The following is a 14766-nucleotide window of genomic DNA, read 5'->3' as shown; positions in this document are numbered from 1 at the left end:
CTCACAAATGCCAAAACAAGGTGGTCCGGCTTTCCGGCTGGAGACACGGGCCAAATGTGTCTCATCAAAAATGGGACAATAACTTGAAGATCGGGGAAGAGATTGGCGCAGTGAGAGGGCAGAGGTTGGGCTCAGGGGACCCCCTCACCCCCCACACAACTGCTGCCCTACTGCCAAGCCCACGTCTCACCCACCCTACCCCACTTTCCAGGCCCCAACAGCCCAGCTTCTATTTCTCTTCTCAGGTCACTGCAGCCCTGATCTAGAATGACCTAAGGAGCAAAACAGGGCCGAGAAGTCTCGCCAGATTCCTACTGGGGAGAATCTGGAGACTCGGGGCTGCAAACAACTTTAAAAGGGATGCGGGGCGGAGCACAGAACTGGAGTCAGGAGAACGGGTTCGAAACCCCAGCTTCGGGCGCCTGGGTGGCTCAGTCGGTTGAGCGTCCGACTTCGGCTCAGGTCATGATCTCACGGTCCGTGGGTTCGAGCCCCGCATTGGGCTCTGTGCTGACAGCTCAGAGCCTGGAGCCTATTTCAGATTCTGTGTCTCCCTCTCTCTCTGACCCTCCCCCATTCATGCTCTGTCTCTGTCTGAAAAATAAACGTTAAAATTAAAAAAAAAAAAAAAACCCAGCTTCATTTCTTTCTGTCCAATCTCAAGCAAGTTACTTAATCTGTCTGAACCTCAGTTTCCTCGTATGCAGGAGGAGAAACATCCTGCCTCATGTGAAGACGCGAGGACAATCCGATTAACTGAGACGCGAGTATTCCGTGACCCATGAAGATATTTATAACATTCTGCTTTTGTGTTGAAGACCATGAACTCCTGAACGAATGGCAGAGCTTTCACTCTCTGGTTTGTGACCGGGGCTCATTGCGGTGACGAGAATACTGACTAACATTGGCGCCCAAGGTGAGCACCAGGTGAACTCTGGGGAAAGCTGCCCTGTCGTGGAGCTTTACTCGGAAGTGACAAAGACCTCGGAGAGAGGGCTGCCTTGGGCTCTTCCCTTAGAAGGAAGGTGGGACGGGATGGGAGAGTGGAGGGTAAGTGTACCTAGTTTAGAAATTTAGAATCATTTGCCCCTGAGAGGTCTTCAGAAGGCTATGCCAGTGAAGGGACCCACCCCCGAGGAGAAGTAGGGGGGACCACAGAGTTCCTTTCCCTCTGCCCCTCACAGCCACTGGCGTATCAGAACTGCTGAGGTGTCACGGCCCACAGGTTGAACAGACTCAAAAGCAGCCCAGCCCAAAGGCCTGCGGTCGGCAGCCTCCAAGATGGCCCCCAACGATCCCACCTCCTGGTACTCACATCCTCACTTTGAGTATAAGCTACCAACGCGACTCCCTCCCAACGCGGTAAAATGGTGTGACGTCACTTGTGAGACTAGTTTACAAAAAACTGTGCCTTCCATCTTGAGCATGCTCCCTCTCCCTCTTGTTCTCCCAGTCATTCATTCCGAGGGAAGCCGGCCGCCATGTTGTGAGCCGCTCTCTGGAGAAGACTTGTGGTCAACAACAAACAAGGAAGCGAGGCCCTTAGTTCAACAGCCTGTGAGAAACTTAATTTTGCCAACAGCCATGTGGGTGAGCTTGGAAGTGGATCCTCCCCCGCCCCCTAGTTAAGCCTCCAGAGGGGACCACAGCCCCAGCCTAAGCCACGACTGCACCCTCATGAAGAGACCTTGACACGGAGGCACACGGCTGCGCCACACTCGGATTCTTGACCCACGGAATCTGCGAGATAACAGACGTTTGTTTTAAGCAACTGAGTCTTGGGGTACTTTGTTACGCAGCAAGAGATAACTGATACAGGGTCCTTACCAGACATGTTAAGGAAACCCCAGAGACGGAGACGGGAGAGAACGTCCTATCCTTCCAGCAGTGGGAGTGATTTCGCCGCCTCAATCCCACTCCCATCTCTCCTAGAAGCAATTTCTGCTGGAAGAAGGGAACGCGTACGGTAAAGAATTTATGGCTACAAAACACCACAGAATTAAGGCCATCCTCTAAAAGCCAGTTTTCATGAGGCCATTTTGATACAGCAGAAGTCTCTCTCTCTCTCTCTCTCTGCCCCTCCCCTGCTCATGCTCTGTCTCCCTCTTGTCTCAAAAATAAATATAAACATTAAAAAAAAATTTTTTTTTAAATGATGTGAGTGTCCAGGCCACCCTCCGCCCCATGCCCTCCTGGGACTTGGGCTGCTCCAATTAAATAGGCTGACAGGCACCTGCCCAGAGGCTGGAGCTTCCCCGAGAACTCTCCAGAGAGCAAGTCCTTGGGGGGTCCCGTGGGAGACACCCCCTGCATCGCGCACATATGAGAACGTGAGAATGGAGACACTGCTCATGTGCGCGGTGCAAGTCAAGAGCGCCCTTATCTTTGAACTTGGTTTCCTGAAGTTCTCTGTCGTTAAAGCCATTGATTTATGAACACGTAATGAAGAATGCCTCCTCCCGTGGCCCCACGTGGTCATCCTCCTGGGCAAAAAGGATTAGCAATAGCTCCAAGTTGCCACAGTCCCCCAACCCCTGCAGAGATCCATCCAGCTCCGTCGGGGACAGTTCCTTCCAACTCAACATCCTAACCCTCATGTCACTGTGGGGGGGGGAGGGGGGGGTCTCTGTGCCTCAGTTTCCCCCTGTGTAAAAGTAAGGATTCGGGTCTCCCGTCCCCCGTCCAGCCCTGACCTCCTGCGTGTCCCTGAAACCTCCTCACACCGCAGGCCCCAGGAACCGGAATTCACTCCGGTTTCCCAATATCCCACCAAATGAATTCCTTATGAGCACAACTTCTGGGTTTATACTAACGGAGAAAACACTGCAAGGCCTGACCTTCAAAACCCAGCTTGTTCTCACTCCTTGCTCTGTTTCAAAAAAAAAAAAAAAAAAAAAAAAGACAGGCTAATTTTGCCCTCTCGGGTGGGAAATGTGCGAGGCTCCGAGCTGGGACCACAGCAAACCCCCCTCCCAGGCGCCAAGCCCACAGACAGTTTTTCCATCCACCGAGTGGAAATTCTAGACGCAGAAGGTGCCCAGACCGACCCCGCTTCTGCTGCCCTGCCAACTGCCATAAACCTGTTTCTGTCCCGTTGGACTTGCAACACGGAGCCAGAAATCTGGAAGAATTTAACACCCAGTCGGTTCAGACACAGGAAAACATTGTTCAAAGTAAACACTGGAATCCCTCCCTCATCATCCAGGAATGTACAGCCAGCAGGGTTGAGATCAGCAGCTTCTCAGAAAAGCCATCGCTTCTGCTACTCTGCTTGGGGCTATGGCCCAGGAGGGCCAGGAGGGGCTCCGGAGCTGTTTTCTGACTACGACACGGTCAAGGCTGGGCGGTCGGCACGCGGGGACCTCTCCCCTCCCGGGCAGACACGGCCGGTGCTGCCCGCAGCCCTCCAGCCACAGAACTTGCTGCTTGGCCACAGGACCCAGCCCACATGCAAACGCCCTGTCCTGTCCCTGAACTTGGGAGAGGCGAAGTGCCCTTGGAAACTGAGAGGGGCTCGGGATGCTCCGGGATTTTCCATTTCCCTTGCCTGTGGCAGGCTGTGAAAGGGGCACTCTTCCTCAACGAAGAAAGAAGGCTCTGTGTGCGCGGCCTGGGTGCTGGGCCTCGAACTAGAAGACGTGTGAGCTCCGTGGGATGTGGCCACCAGCGTTCATCCCGCCTGGACTGAGACTTAACTAATTCCATCCCTCCAAAGCCCTGTGCCAGGTCCCCACCCCATCTCCCCTGGCCCTGGAGAGCGGAGAGGGAGGACTGGCTTCACCCAGGGGCCGCATAAATGGATCCAAGAGAGACGTTACACGTTAAATCACTTGTGTCACGTGTCCCTCTGCCTCAAATTCTGCCTAAACTCCACCCACGGAGACGAGGGCACGAACCAAGTTGTTAAAAGTTTTCCGACAATCAATGTGTAGGATGAGACCTACGGGCTGGGAATGGTTCGAGGGGGAACAACGCAGAGAGTTCTCGATGGCTGCTTGGCCACCCAAAACTCTGAGGCTGCCGTGAGGATGGCAGGGCTGCTGGGGAGCTTAGGGGCAACAGCAAATCAGGGGACAGCCTGTCTTTGACCCTGACCGCCCCATTCCTAAGCCCGGAGGGATCCACAGAAGGGGCATTTAATTCCCTCACTTAACACGGATTGGGTGCCTCCTACTGAACCAGGTGAACAAGACGGATGCCATCGCTGCTTTCAGGGAGCACGGAATCTGGACCAGAGGTTATCAAGGGTGGTCCAGGGACCTCGGCGCCCCCAGTGGTGATGGCATCGCGTGGGGGCTTGTCAGCAATTTCTCCGGTCCCACCCTGGCCAACCGCATCAGAAACTGTGGGGCGGGACTCGGCCACCTGCCCTCTAGCGAGCCCGCAGCCAACACGGATGGGCGAGAAAGTTTGAGAATCACCGATCTGATCCGTCCGCACCTCAATGGACAACAGGGAAAAGACTCGTGTCAAAGGTTACGGGTCTGATGCGGAAAAGTCTTAGAAATGGTACGTTAACATGCTCCCGGATTCAAAACAGCTGTGCCCCACCGTGGTGCCATTGGAAATGTTTGATTCCAGCTTCGGAAACGCTTTTTCCACCTCAGCGTGGTCCCCTTTCACTGGTGGGTCCTAAAACCTTATGGCGAAGAAGAGGCAAGAGCCGTTTCTCTGCTCAGGAGCAATGAAGCAGGTGGGATCTTTTCCGTGGCAGCTGTTTGGTCCGCTGTCTTTGGGGCTCCCCGCTCAGCGAATCCTTGTTGGCCGTCCAGGAGAGGATGCAACTTTCTAATTGCGTTGATTTTCGTTGTTGTTGTTGTTTGTTTGTTTGTTTGTTTATTTTTGAGAAAGAGAGAGAGAGTGAGCAGGGAACGGGCACACAGCGAGGAAGACGGAGTTTCCAAAGCGGGCTCCCCGATGCCAGCAGACAGCCCGAGGTGGGACTCAAACTCGCGAGCCGTGAGGTCATGACCGGAAGTTCGATGCTCAACCGACTGAGCCACGCAGGCGCCCCCCAATTGAGCTGATTTTTACATTAAAAAAAAAAAAGGTCGGTTTTACTCATCCGTTCAGCAAATCGCTTCCACGTTGGCAAACTCAGCTGTCTACTGTGTATTTAGAACTGAGCTCGTGTGACTTCTTGGTAGCCATGGATCCCACCGGCCACTCTTGGGACGTCCCCTTCTCTCTTCCGGTGTCGCCACCTCACTGCCTGCTCTTTCCGGCTCCTTGCCAGACACTGCCTCTCTGCTCTGCCTGTATTAGGAGAGAGCTCAGCGCTCTGTCCTGGGTGTCCTTCTCTTCCCCCGTCTGCACGCTCTCCCGTGGGGACACCATCACTCCGCCATGACTCGTAAATGTGTGTCTCCAGGCTTCCCTGAGCTCTCCCCTAGACTCCAGACTCAGGCATCCAACCTCCTGCCAAGCATCTATTCTTGGATGTTTTTAGGGGTGCCTCAGAACCCTGTTCAACACACACACACACACACACACACACGCACACACAACAAGACCTGCCCCTCCCCATTGTGTTAAACCTTTTGCCAAAACCCAGGGAGTCGTTTCTCCCCTTCATCCTTAAGATCCAGTTCATCCTCAAGTCATGTCAACTCGGCCAGTAGAAATACCCTGAACCCATTGTTTTCCCTCCATGCTGTAATGAGAACAACCACCAGTAATAATGATCATAACTCATAGAGCTCTGTCCACGCTTTTCTATATTAACTCATTGAGCCTCCCCCACAAACCTATGAGTTAAGTGCTGCTTTTATCCTGTCTTCCAGAGGGTAAAATTGAGACACAGAGAGGTTCGGTTACTTGCCCAAAGCCACCCCTTTTGTGGAGGGCCCAGGATTTGGATGTGGGCACCAGGATCCACGTGATTAAACACACGTTCCCAGGGTTGCTTCTGTATCCACTAGGATACTCACGTGGCCTCCAAACTGGCCTCCCTGCTTCTATTCCTGTCTCCATACGATTTATATTATACACACAGCAGCCCGAGTGGTCTTCCCAAAACACACACCAGTACTCACATCCCTCCCCGAGGGTTTCCACACAGCCCTTGGAGTGAAACCCCAACAGACTCTGACCATGGAGTTAGGAGTTTGCCTCTGCCTCTCTCTCTCTCTCCCTCTCTCCCCCTCCAATCACATCGCTCTTCTCTCTGTCCTCAAACTCACCAAATTCCAGCTATCCCTCCACCTACGATGGTTTTCCCTACACATTTTCCTATAGCTGGCTTCTGATCGTTTAGATCTTAGCTCAATGGCGCCTTCCGAGAAAGGCATTCCTTAGCTTTCTATCCAAACTAGCCCTCAGCCCCCTTCCATCACATTATCTTATTTCATTTTCATTACAGCACTTACCACCATCTGAAATTATCTTAAATTTGTTTACCATTTCTTTGCTGCCTGCCCTCTTAGAATTTCGGTTCCATGGGACAAAGGCATTCGTCTGTCTTTTTCCACATATATCTCAGGACCCAAAACTGTATGGACGCTTACTGAGAACGGTGAATATGGCTGAATCCCTACCTTTCTGGGGCCACCACCTGCAGTTCCACTACAGGACGAGGTGGGTCACAACCAAAGGAGACACAAGGTGTCATGAGACAGGAGTGATTTCTCACCCAGCCTGGGAAGGTCAGGATAACATCCAGGGGCAGCACTGACTTCATTTCAGTCAGTAGTCATTCTGGGGCCAGACCTGCCACGTAGAGAGCTGGGCAAGACCAGTGGTCTACTTCCCTGGTACCAGAATCACCTAGAAAGCCCAGTAAGACACAGACTGTCAGGTACCAGCACCAGAGTCTCTGGCTCAATAGATCTTGGCTGGAGCCCGAGAATGTGCAAATCTAATAAGTTTCCAGGTGAAGCTGGTGTTGCCAACTGGGGGGAAAAATTGTGGGAAAGTGAACCAAGTCAATGGCAGTGAAAACAAACATGAGAGACAGAACATGGCCACAGCTAACGGGTAGGGATGAAGGAGTGAGATGGGTCTAGATGATGCTCAGGTCCCTACGTTAGGGGATGGACGGAATTAATAGAGAGGGAGAGCAGGCTTGGGGAAACCTGCTTCGTTTCATTCGGGGCATTATAGAAAATCCAGGTAGTCGTGCCCAGTGAACCACTGTCCATATGAACCTGGTATCCGACAAAAACGGCCATGGTTACAGATAGACAAATTTGATAAAAGATGAGGTCAAAAGTTAAGTTGAGAAAAGGGACGAGAACTGAACCATGGAAAGAAATCAGGACTTAAGGCATGGGAGGAAAGAAAAGCCCACTTGGAGACTGGGCAGAGATCCCAGACAAGAGGAAGGAAAAGTGGGGGAGTAGTCTCGAGAAGCGAAGGGAAGGTATCTGCCGAGAAGACTGTAGTATAATTTTTTAAAAAAAATGATCTCTCTCGGGGCGCCTGGGTGGCGCAGTCGGTTAAGCGTCCGACTTCAGCTCAGGTCACGATCTCGCGGTCCGTGAGTTCGAGCCCCGCGTCGGGCTCTGGGCTGATGGCTCGGAGCCTGGAGCCTGTTTCCGATTCTGTGTCTCCCTCTCTCTCTGCCCCTCCCCTGCTTGTGCTGTCTCTGTCTCTCTCAAAAATAAATAAACATCGGGGCGCCTGGGTGGCGCAGTCGGTTAAGCGTCCGACTTCAGCCAGGTCACGATCTCGCGGTCCGTGAGTTCGAGCCCCGCATCGGGCTCTGGGCTGATGGCTCAGAGCCTGGAGCCTGTTTCCGATTCTGTGTCTCCCTCTCTCTCTGCTCCTCCCCCGTTCATGCTCTGTCTCTCTCTGTCCCAAAAATAAATAAACGTTGAAAAAAAAAATTAAAAAAAAAATGTTTATGTATTTTGAGAGAGAGAGAGAGAGAGAGAGAGAGAGCAAGCAGGGGAGGGGCAGAGAGGAAGAGAGAGAATCTTAAGCAGGCTCCCCTCTGTCAGCACACAGCCCAACGCCAGGCTCGATCTCAAAAAACAGTGAGATCACAACCGAAGCAGAGATCAAGAGTCAGATGCTTAACTGACTAAACCATCCAGGCGCCCCTCAAGTTAAATTTCTGTTCCCTGGAAGATACCACTGAGAGTATGAAAAGACAAGCGTCCGTCCAAATGGACTGTGGTACTCCATATAATCAAAAAGAGTGTGTATACAGAATGCATTTAAATTTTTTTTTTTTTTTAATTTCAGTAGTCTCCATGCTCAGCACAGAGCCCAATGTGGGGCTGAACTCATGACCCTGAGATGAAGACCTGAGTTCAGAAGAGACTCAGGCACTGAACCGACTGAGGCACCCAGGTGCCCTAGAATGTATTTTTAAAAAATTTTAAACCCTACAATCAATAAGAAAAAGACGAAAGAAAGAAAGAAAGAAAGAAAGAAAGAAAGAAAGAGAAATGAAGGAAGGAAGGAAGGAGAAAGAAAGAAAGAAAGAAAGAAAGAAAGAAAGAAAAGAAAAGAAAGAAAGAAAGAAAATTGGGGCATCTGAATGACTCAGTTGGCTAAGCGTCCCACTTTGGCTCTGGTCATGATCTCACAGTTTGTGGGTTTGAGCCCCAAGTCAGGCTCTGTGCTGACAGCTCAGAGCCTGGAGCCTGGTTCAGATTTTGTGTTCCCCCCTCTCTCTCTGCTTCTCCCCCACTCATGCTCTCTCTCTGTCTCTCTCTCTCCCTCAAAAATAAACATTAAAAAAAATAATAAAATCTTTTTAAAAATAGAAAATTAATAGAGACTTGAAGAGGCTCGTCACAAAAGACAATATCAGGGGCGCCTGGGTGGCTCAGTCGGTTAAGCGTCTGACTTTGACTCGGGTCATAATCTCACGGTTTGTGGGTTCGGGCCCCGCGTCAGACTCGCACTGACAGTGTGGAGCCTGCTTGACATTCTCTCTGCCTTTCCCCGACTTGCACTTTCTGTCTCTCAAAAATAATAATAATAATAAAGGATAAGGAAAAAAAATTAAGATCTAAGGATGGTGGGGGGAAGGGAGTGGGGGTGGGGCGGGCAGAAATGGAACAAAAGCTGACAAAAGGAGGGGTGGGGTGGACATGAGTGGGGGGGTGGGGTGTGCGCCTGCGTGAATGATTCTCTTTAGCCTCGGTGAGGAGACTCAGACGGAGGGGTGAAGCAGAAGAAGATACAGACAATCAAGTGTATTGGAAAAACCAGCGGCCATGGGTGGGGGAGGGTTGGGTCTTTGGGAAGGTGAGTGAAATAGCAGTGAAATTAGCAGAACAGAGTGCCGGTGGCCGTACCTATCAAAAGAGATCTGGCCATCAGCCAGTGACTTTCAGGTTATAATTAGCCAATTGGCCCCTGTCTCCCTCCGGCCAAAAGCAAGCATCTGAAACCGGAACAAAATCATCCTTTCCTCGCTGATGCCCTGGCACGTTCCACAAGCCCCACCCTCTGTGGAGCCGTGGGTTCTCCTCCCCATCTTCTCTCTCCGCAGTGGAGAACCCACCATGCCATTTACTGGAGGCCGTGAACGTGAACGGACCCGTTCCAACCCAAAATACCTCCTCTGTGACACCCTCCTCTGAGCCTGTCTTCCGACCTGCCTGTCCGTCCTGTCATCAGAGTTGTGGTGGCCTGGAGAAACCTGGGAGTGGGGAAGCCCCATGAGGTCCTGGGGAGGCAACAGGGCTAAGGGTCCAGCCAGGGGCCAGTAGCTGGTACAACTGAGCTGAGACGCACAGGCTGGCTGAAGTTTGAACCGATCGGGACCAAGTCAGGAGCCGGCAAAGTGATGTCATACAAGGTCCAGAGGTCATACAAGGGCCAGAGGCCGGGGACCCGGGGACCGGTGCCATGCCGGAGTGTGGCGTGGGAGTTCAGAGCCTGACCATTGGTGTCCAGTGGTGTCAGGTTTGAGTGCTGGATCTGGCTAGCCAGCGGTACAACTTTGGGCTTGTTACTGACCTCTTTTGTCCTCTGGCAAAGTGGGAATTGTATAGACAGGAAGATGTTGAGAATGAGCGTGGGGTTGGGGTTAAGAATGCAGATGGGCACAGAGTAGGAGACGGAGGTGGGGATGATCCTGGGGACAAGCATGGGGATGAGCACAGAGGTGAGCCTGGGGATGAGCCTGGGGATGAGCATGGGGATGAGCATGGGGGTGAGCCTGGGGAGGAGTCTGGAGATGAGCCTGGGATGAGCATGGGGGTGAGCCTGGGGATGAGCCTGGGGATGAGCCTGGGGATGAGCATGGGGACAAGCCTGGGGATGAGCATGGAGGTGAGCCTGGGGATGAGCTTGGGGACGAGCCTGGAGATGAGCCTGGGGATGAGCATGGGGATGAGCCTGGGGATGAGCTTGGGGATGAGCCTGGGGACAAGCACAGAGATGAGCACGGAGGTGAGCATGGGGATGACCATGGAGGTGAGCCTGGGGATGAGTACAGAGGTGAGCATGGGGCCGGTGAAGGAGGAGGATGGGCACAGAGAGGGAGATTGGATGGCTACGGAGCTGGGGCTGGGCCTAGGCAGAGGTTCAGACCCAGGAGCCAGGCAAGCCTTCAGGTGTCAGATGCTGACACATCTGTGTCCTCGAGGATCCTGAGCCCGTCAAAGACTGAGACGGGCTCCCAGCCCAGGCGTGAACTTGGCTGGACTTGGCAGGGATGAACTGAGGGTATGGACCCGCGGGAGTTCGCGAGCACTACCGCCACCCCACTGAGTGCTTGCTGCCTTGGCAAAGCTGGCCTCCGTCCGCCCCTTTGCAGGTGAGCGCTCATTCCGGGGGCGGTGACAGCACTAGACGCTGGGGGTACGCATGGCCTCGGGGCTGGGAAACAAGTCCTGGGACCGGCCCCACCCTCCTCAGCCTCTCCGATCCAGCCCCACTGCCTGCCTCCCCGCCAGCATTTCCCAACTGCCCCTCTCCTCTGCTCCTCCCCTTCTGTGTCCAAACAACCCGCATCTCCCCGTCTCTAACAAATTCTTCCCTTGACCCCGAGCTTCCCTGACTTCTGTTTTGCTACTTTTCTCGGCCACAGTTCCCCCAGGGAGTGGCCTGTACTAACTGTTGCCCTCTTCCTCACCTCCCCCCCCCAAGTTTCTGCAGCCTGGCGTCTGTCCTCACAGCTCCATGACCACCTCTGGGCAGGAAGGAGCCCGTGGGGTGACACGTAAGCAGGAGGCACAGCGATCGGGGACTCCGGGAGGCGTGGGTGGGCAGGCCACGCACACGGAGACAGGCACGTGCCCACACATAAACATTCAGACACACAGACACCCAGACATACGTACACGGAGACACAGACACGCACTGACCGATTCCAATATGGCACCAAGGGGCTCTCGCTTTGACCAGAGGGAGCGAGGAAGGAAGCCCAGGGCCGTCCACTGCTCAGCCTGGGGACCAAAGCAAGCCTTCTACAATTGTCACACCCAGAGCAGACCCGGGCTTTGCGGGGCCTGAGCATTGCTCAGCTGGGGAGGAAGCCACCGTTGTGCCCTGCACAAGTCCAGGCGTCAAGCACGGGGGAGGCATCCCTGCAGTAACGTCCGCTAAAACGGAGGGAGAAAAGTGGCCGCCAGGGGGTCTGAGGGCTGTGACCCCGGGACCCAAGCATGCAGGGACCAGCTGTCTGAACACAGTCAGCAGCTCTCCCCCAGACAAGCGGCAGGGTCTGAATTTGAACCCAAGAACCCTGGCTTCTCATATTCTTGCCTCTCGGCTTTTCTCGGACGGACGCAGTGTAGCCAGACCGAGTGTAGAACCAGAGAGGCCGGCACGGAGGGGCCTCTGGGGCTGTGGCCTCCAGCAACACCACGATGGGATGGTTGCCTGGGTGCTAGGCCCAGCAGAAGGTGCCTTTTCTCCTTGCTACCCCGTCTACACCGCGCTGCCTTCACCGATCATAAGGTTTACTGAGTGTTGCTTTTGGTTTTATTTTTTTAATTTTTTTTAACAGTTATTTGTGAGAGACAGAGAGACGGAGCGTGAGCAGGGGAGGGGCAGAGAGCGAGGGAGACACAGAATCCGAAGGCAGGCTCCAGGCTCCGAGCCGTCAGCACAGAGCCCGACTCGGGACAAACTCGCGAACCACGCGATCGTGACCTGAGCCGAAGTCGGACGCTCAACCGGCTGAGCCACCCCGGAGGCGCCCCGGTTCCTATAGATTCCTGATAGTGAATTTCATGACTTTACCAGTCCTAGCTTAACTTTCTCTTGGAGCTGAGCTCTGTCCAGAGTCTGAGCATCTCTGGGGGGACACGACACGCGACCCCCGCTGCTCATTAGAAAACATAGCTGGATCGGGGCGCCTGGGTGGCACAGTCGGTTAAGCGTCCGACTTCAGCCAGGTCACGATCTCGCGGTCCGTGAGTTCGAGCCCCGCGTCGGGCTCTGGGCTGATGGCTCAGAGCCTGGAGCCTGCTTCCGATTCTGTGTCTCCCTCTCTCTCTCTGCCCCTCCCCCATTCATGCTCTGTCTCTCTCTGTCTCAAAAATAAATAAACGTTAAAAAAAGAAAACATAGCTGGATCATGTAGGGGTGTGTGTGTGTGTGTTTTGTTTTCTTGTTTAAGTAGAATTGTTGCCCTGAAAGCACAGTAGAATCACCTGACCATTTTTTTTAAATGTACCCGTGCCCCAGCCCTCTGCAAAGTGAATCAGGGTCTGAGCGGTGGGGCTGGGACATCAGTACGTTGGACAGAGTCCCCGGGAGGCCGTGGGACCAGAATTGAGGCCACTCCAGGAAACGACCGCCTGATGCCCCGGGAACCCGCAAACAAACGGGGGGGCTCCTGTGAAGGACGTACCCTTCCGGTAGCTGGGTGTGTGCACTCTCACTGGGACCCTGCACTCTCCCCTTCAGGGACACCTGCCGGTCCACCCGGACCAGTACCTGACAGGTCTCGGTGATTCCCCCTGCCTCCGCCAGGATCTTGCTGGTTCTTCTGCCCCGTGCTTATTTCTGGTCCGCAAATGTCCCCCTGGTCCTGGATTCCACTTCCCCGGTGATCTTCTCGCTGCTGCTGGCCATGCCCTCTGCCACCCTCGGGGGGGTCCAGGAGCCCGACACATCCAGGCAAATGGGGGCATTGTGACATCAGCAGTCACCACGCCCCCCAACCTTGAATCTTCCGTCCTGGTTCTCTCCCTCCTCGGCGAGCCCCACCGGCTCCCAGCGCGCAGCCCTCCAACCTTGGTGCCGGGACAATCCTTCCTGCCCCCCCTTAGTGAGGGCCTACTGTGTGCTGAGGCTTCAATCAGGCACTCTATGTCCACGATCTCATTTGAGGCCTCTGATGGCAGAGCAGCAGACGAGCTATTGATCTCACTCATTGTAACGGGCACTTACTCTGTGCCACACCTGGCCAGGTGCAGGGACGGATGAGACCAACGGTCAGCTTCCTTACTGCCAACAATCATCTAGAGCTTATGAAGACACAGCGCATTATTGGTCCCAGCCCGGAGTTTCTGATCAGTACCTGACGCGGGCGGGGAGCCCTCTCCGGCCAGCCCCTTACAGCATTGTTGTGAAACGAAATGCTCTCTGGATGAACAGGAGGAGAGAACTGTTGTCACCAAGCAGCTGCTTGGAATCGGCCCCTCTTCCGCCACTCCGACGACCCGACCACGTTTGCAGCGGGCTGGGTACGCACCTTCTAGCCTCACCCGTGACCCCAAATCTGAAAGATCCTCCGAGGTCCCAAGAGGATGGGGAGATTCAGAGCCGGCTGGGACACAAGGCACGGTCATTGCGGGTGTCAACCTGGGACAGCTTCTGGGAGCCAGGCGGGACTTGGCTATCTTACCGAGGAACCGTGCGTCCTTGGGTCGCTCGCCTGACTTCTCTGCGCCCCGGTTTCTGCATTTGTGAAGCGGGGAGTAAAATAGTAGAACGTACCTGTTGGGTCCGTGCAACAGAGTTCGGACGTTGGGCCGGTTAGCACGTGAAAACTTGAGGACGGTGCCCGGCACGGGGTACGGGCACAGGGGACCGAGAGCCTTAAGCCTCGACCCCAGGTGCCTTAATTTATTCTCCACGGAATGAAGGGAAGGAGCCCACGCTCAGCACCTGGATGTCGGGAGGTGACAAGGAGGGCCAGTGAGCAGGCTGGTACACTGAGGGACACCCGCGGGCGTCTCCAGGCTGGTGGGCCCCAGGGAGGCACAGAGGCCTTGCACCCTCACTTGGCTCGTCCATCTCACAAGCCAATAGAAGCCGGTAGGTGAGCCCAGAGGCACTTCCTGCTGACTCGTGGGGAATTTGCTGCCCACAGGGGAGGGGGAAATGCACCTCCCTACAGCCGACAAAGGCCAGGCAGGTCCTGTGGGAGTAAAATAGATCTGGCTCCCACCCGGGCTCCGGTCCAGGTCACCTGCGGCACTGGGCCTACCAGCAACGCAACCCCTTCAAGCTGCCAAGAGCTTTAAAGGCTTCTCCTTTGGAGATTCTTTTTTTTTTTTTTTTTTCAATGTTTATTTATTTTTGGGACAGAGAGAGACAGAGCATGAACGGGCGAGGGGCAGAGAGAGAGGGAGACACAGAACCGGAAACAGGCTCCAGGCTCCGAGCCATCAGCCCAGAGCCCGACGCGGGGCTCGAACTCACGGACCGCGAGACCGTGACCCGGCTGAAGTCGGACGCCCAACCGGCTGCGCCACCCAGGCGCCCCTCTCCTTTGGAGATTCTTGCGAGACCGTGGGGTGGGTCAACCAGCCATCCTCCGCACTCCAAACCCAACCCTGCTCCTGGCCTTTGCACGCAAAGACGCCCGCCGTCTTCCCCAGACTCACCAGGAGACGGGACGGGACG

At 54.4% G+C, this 14766-nt stretch overlaps 1 protein-coding gene across 2 annotated transcripts in view; it reads right to left on the bottom strand.

Moving 5' to 3' along the window:
* Positions 1 to 14354, bottom strand: part of CDRT4 (CMT1A duplicated region transcript 4) — a 30527-nt gene extending 16173 nt beyond the window's left edge. The window contains exon 1 of one of the 2 annotated variants that reach the window (XM_040453150.1): positions 12850 to 14354. In XM_040453150.1, the coding sequence (XP_040309084.1) occupies positions 12850 to 13054 (205 nt within the window). In that variant the 5' untranslated portion in view covers positions 13055 to 14354. The remainder of the gene's footprint in view (positions 1 to 12849) is intronic. The other variant, XM_040453151.1, reaches the window with a different exon arrangement.
* Positions 14355 to 14766: the final 412 nt, after the last annotated feature.

This window comes from Herpailurus yagouaroundi, unplaced genomic scaffold (genome assembly GCF_014898765.1).
Source record: "Herpailurus yagouaroundi ecotype Mexico unplaced genomic scaffold, PumYag 208, whole genome shotgun sequence".
In the NCBI taxonomy this organism is placed as follows: domain Eukaryota; kingdom Metazoa; phylum Chordata; class Mammalia; order Carnivora; family Felidae; genus Herpailurus; species Herpailurus yagouaroundi.
The sequence above is the reverse complement of the archived record's forward strand: the minus strand, read 5'-3'. Positions and strand labels throughout refer to the sequence as shown.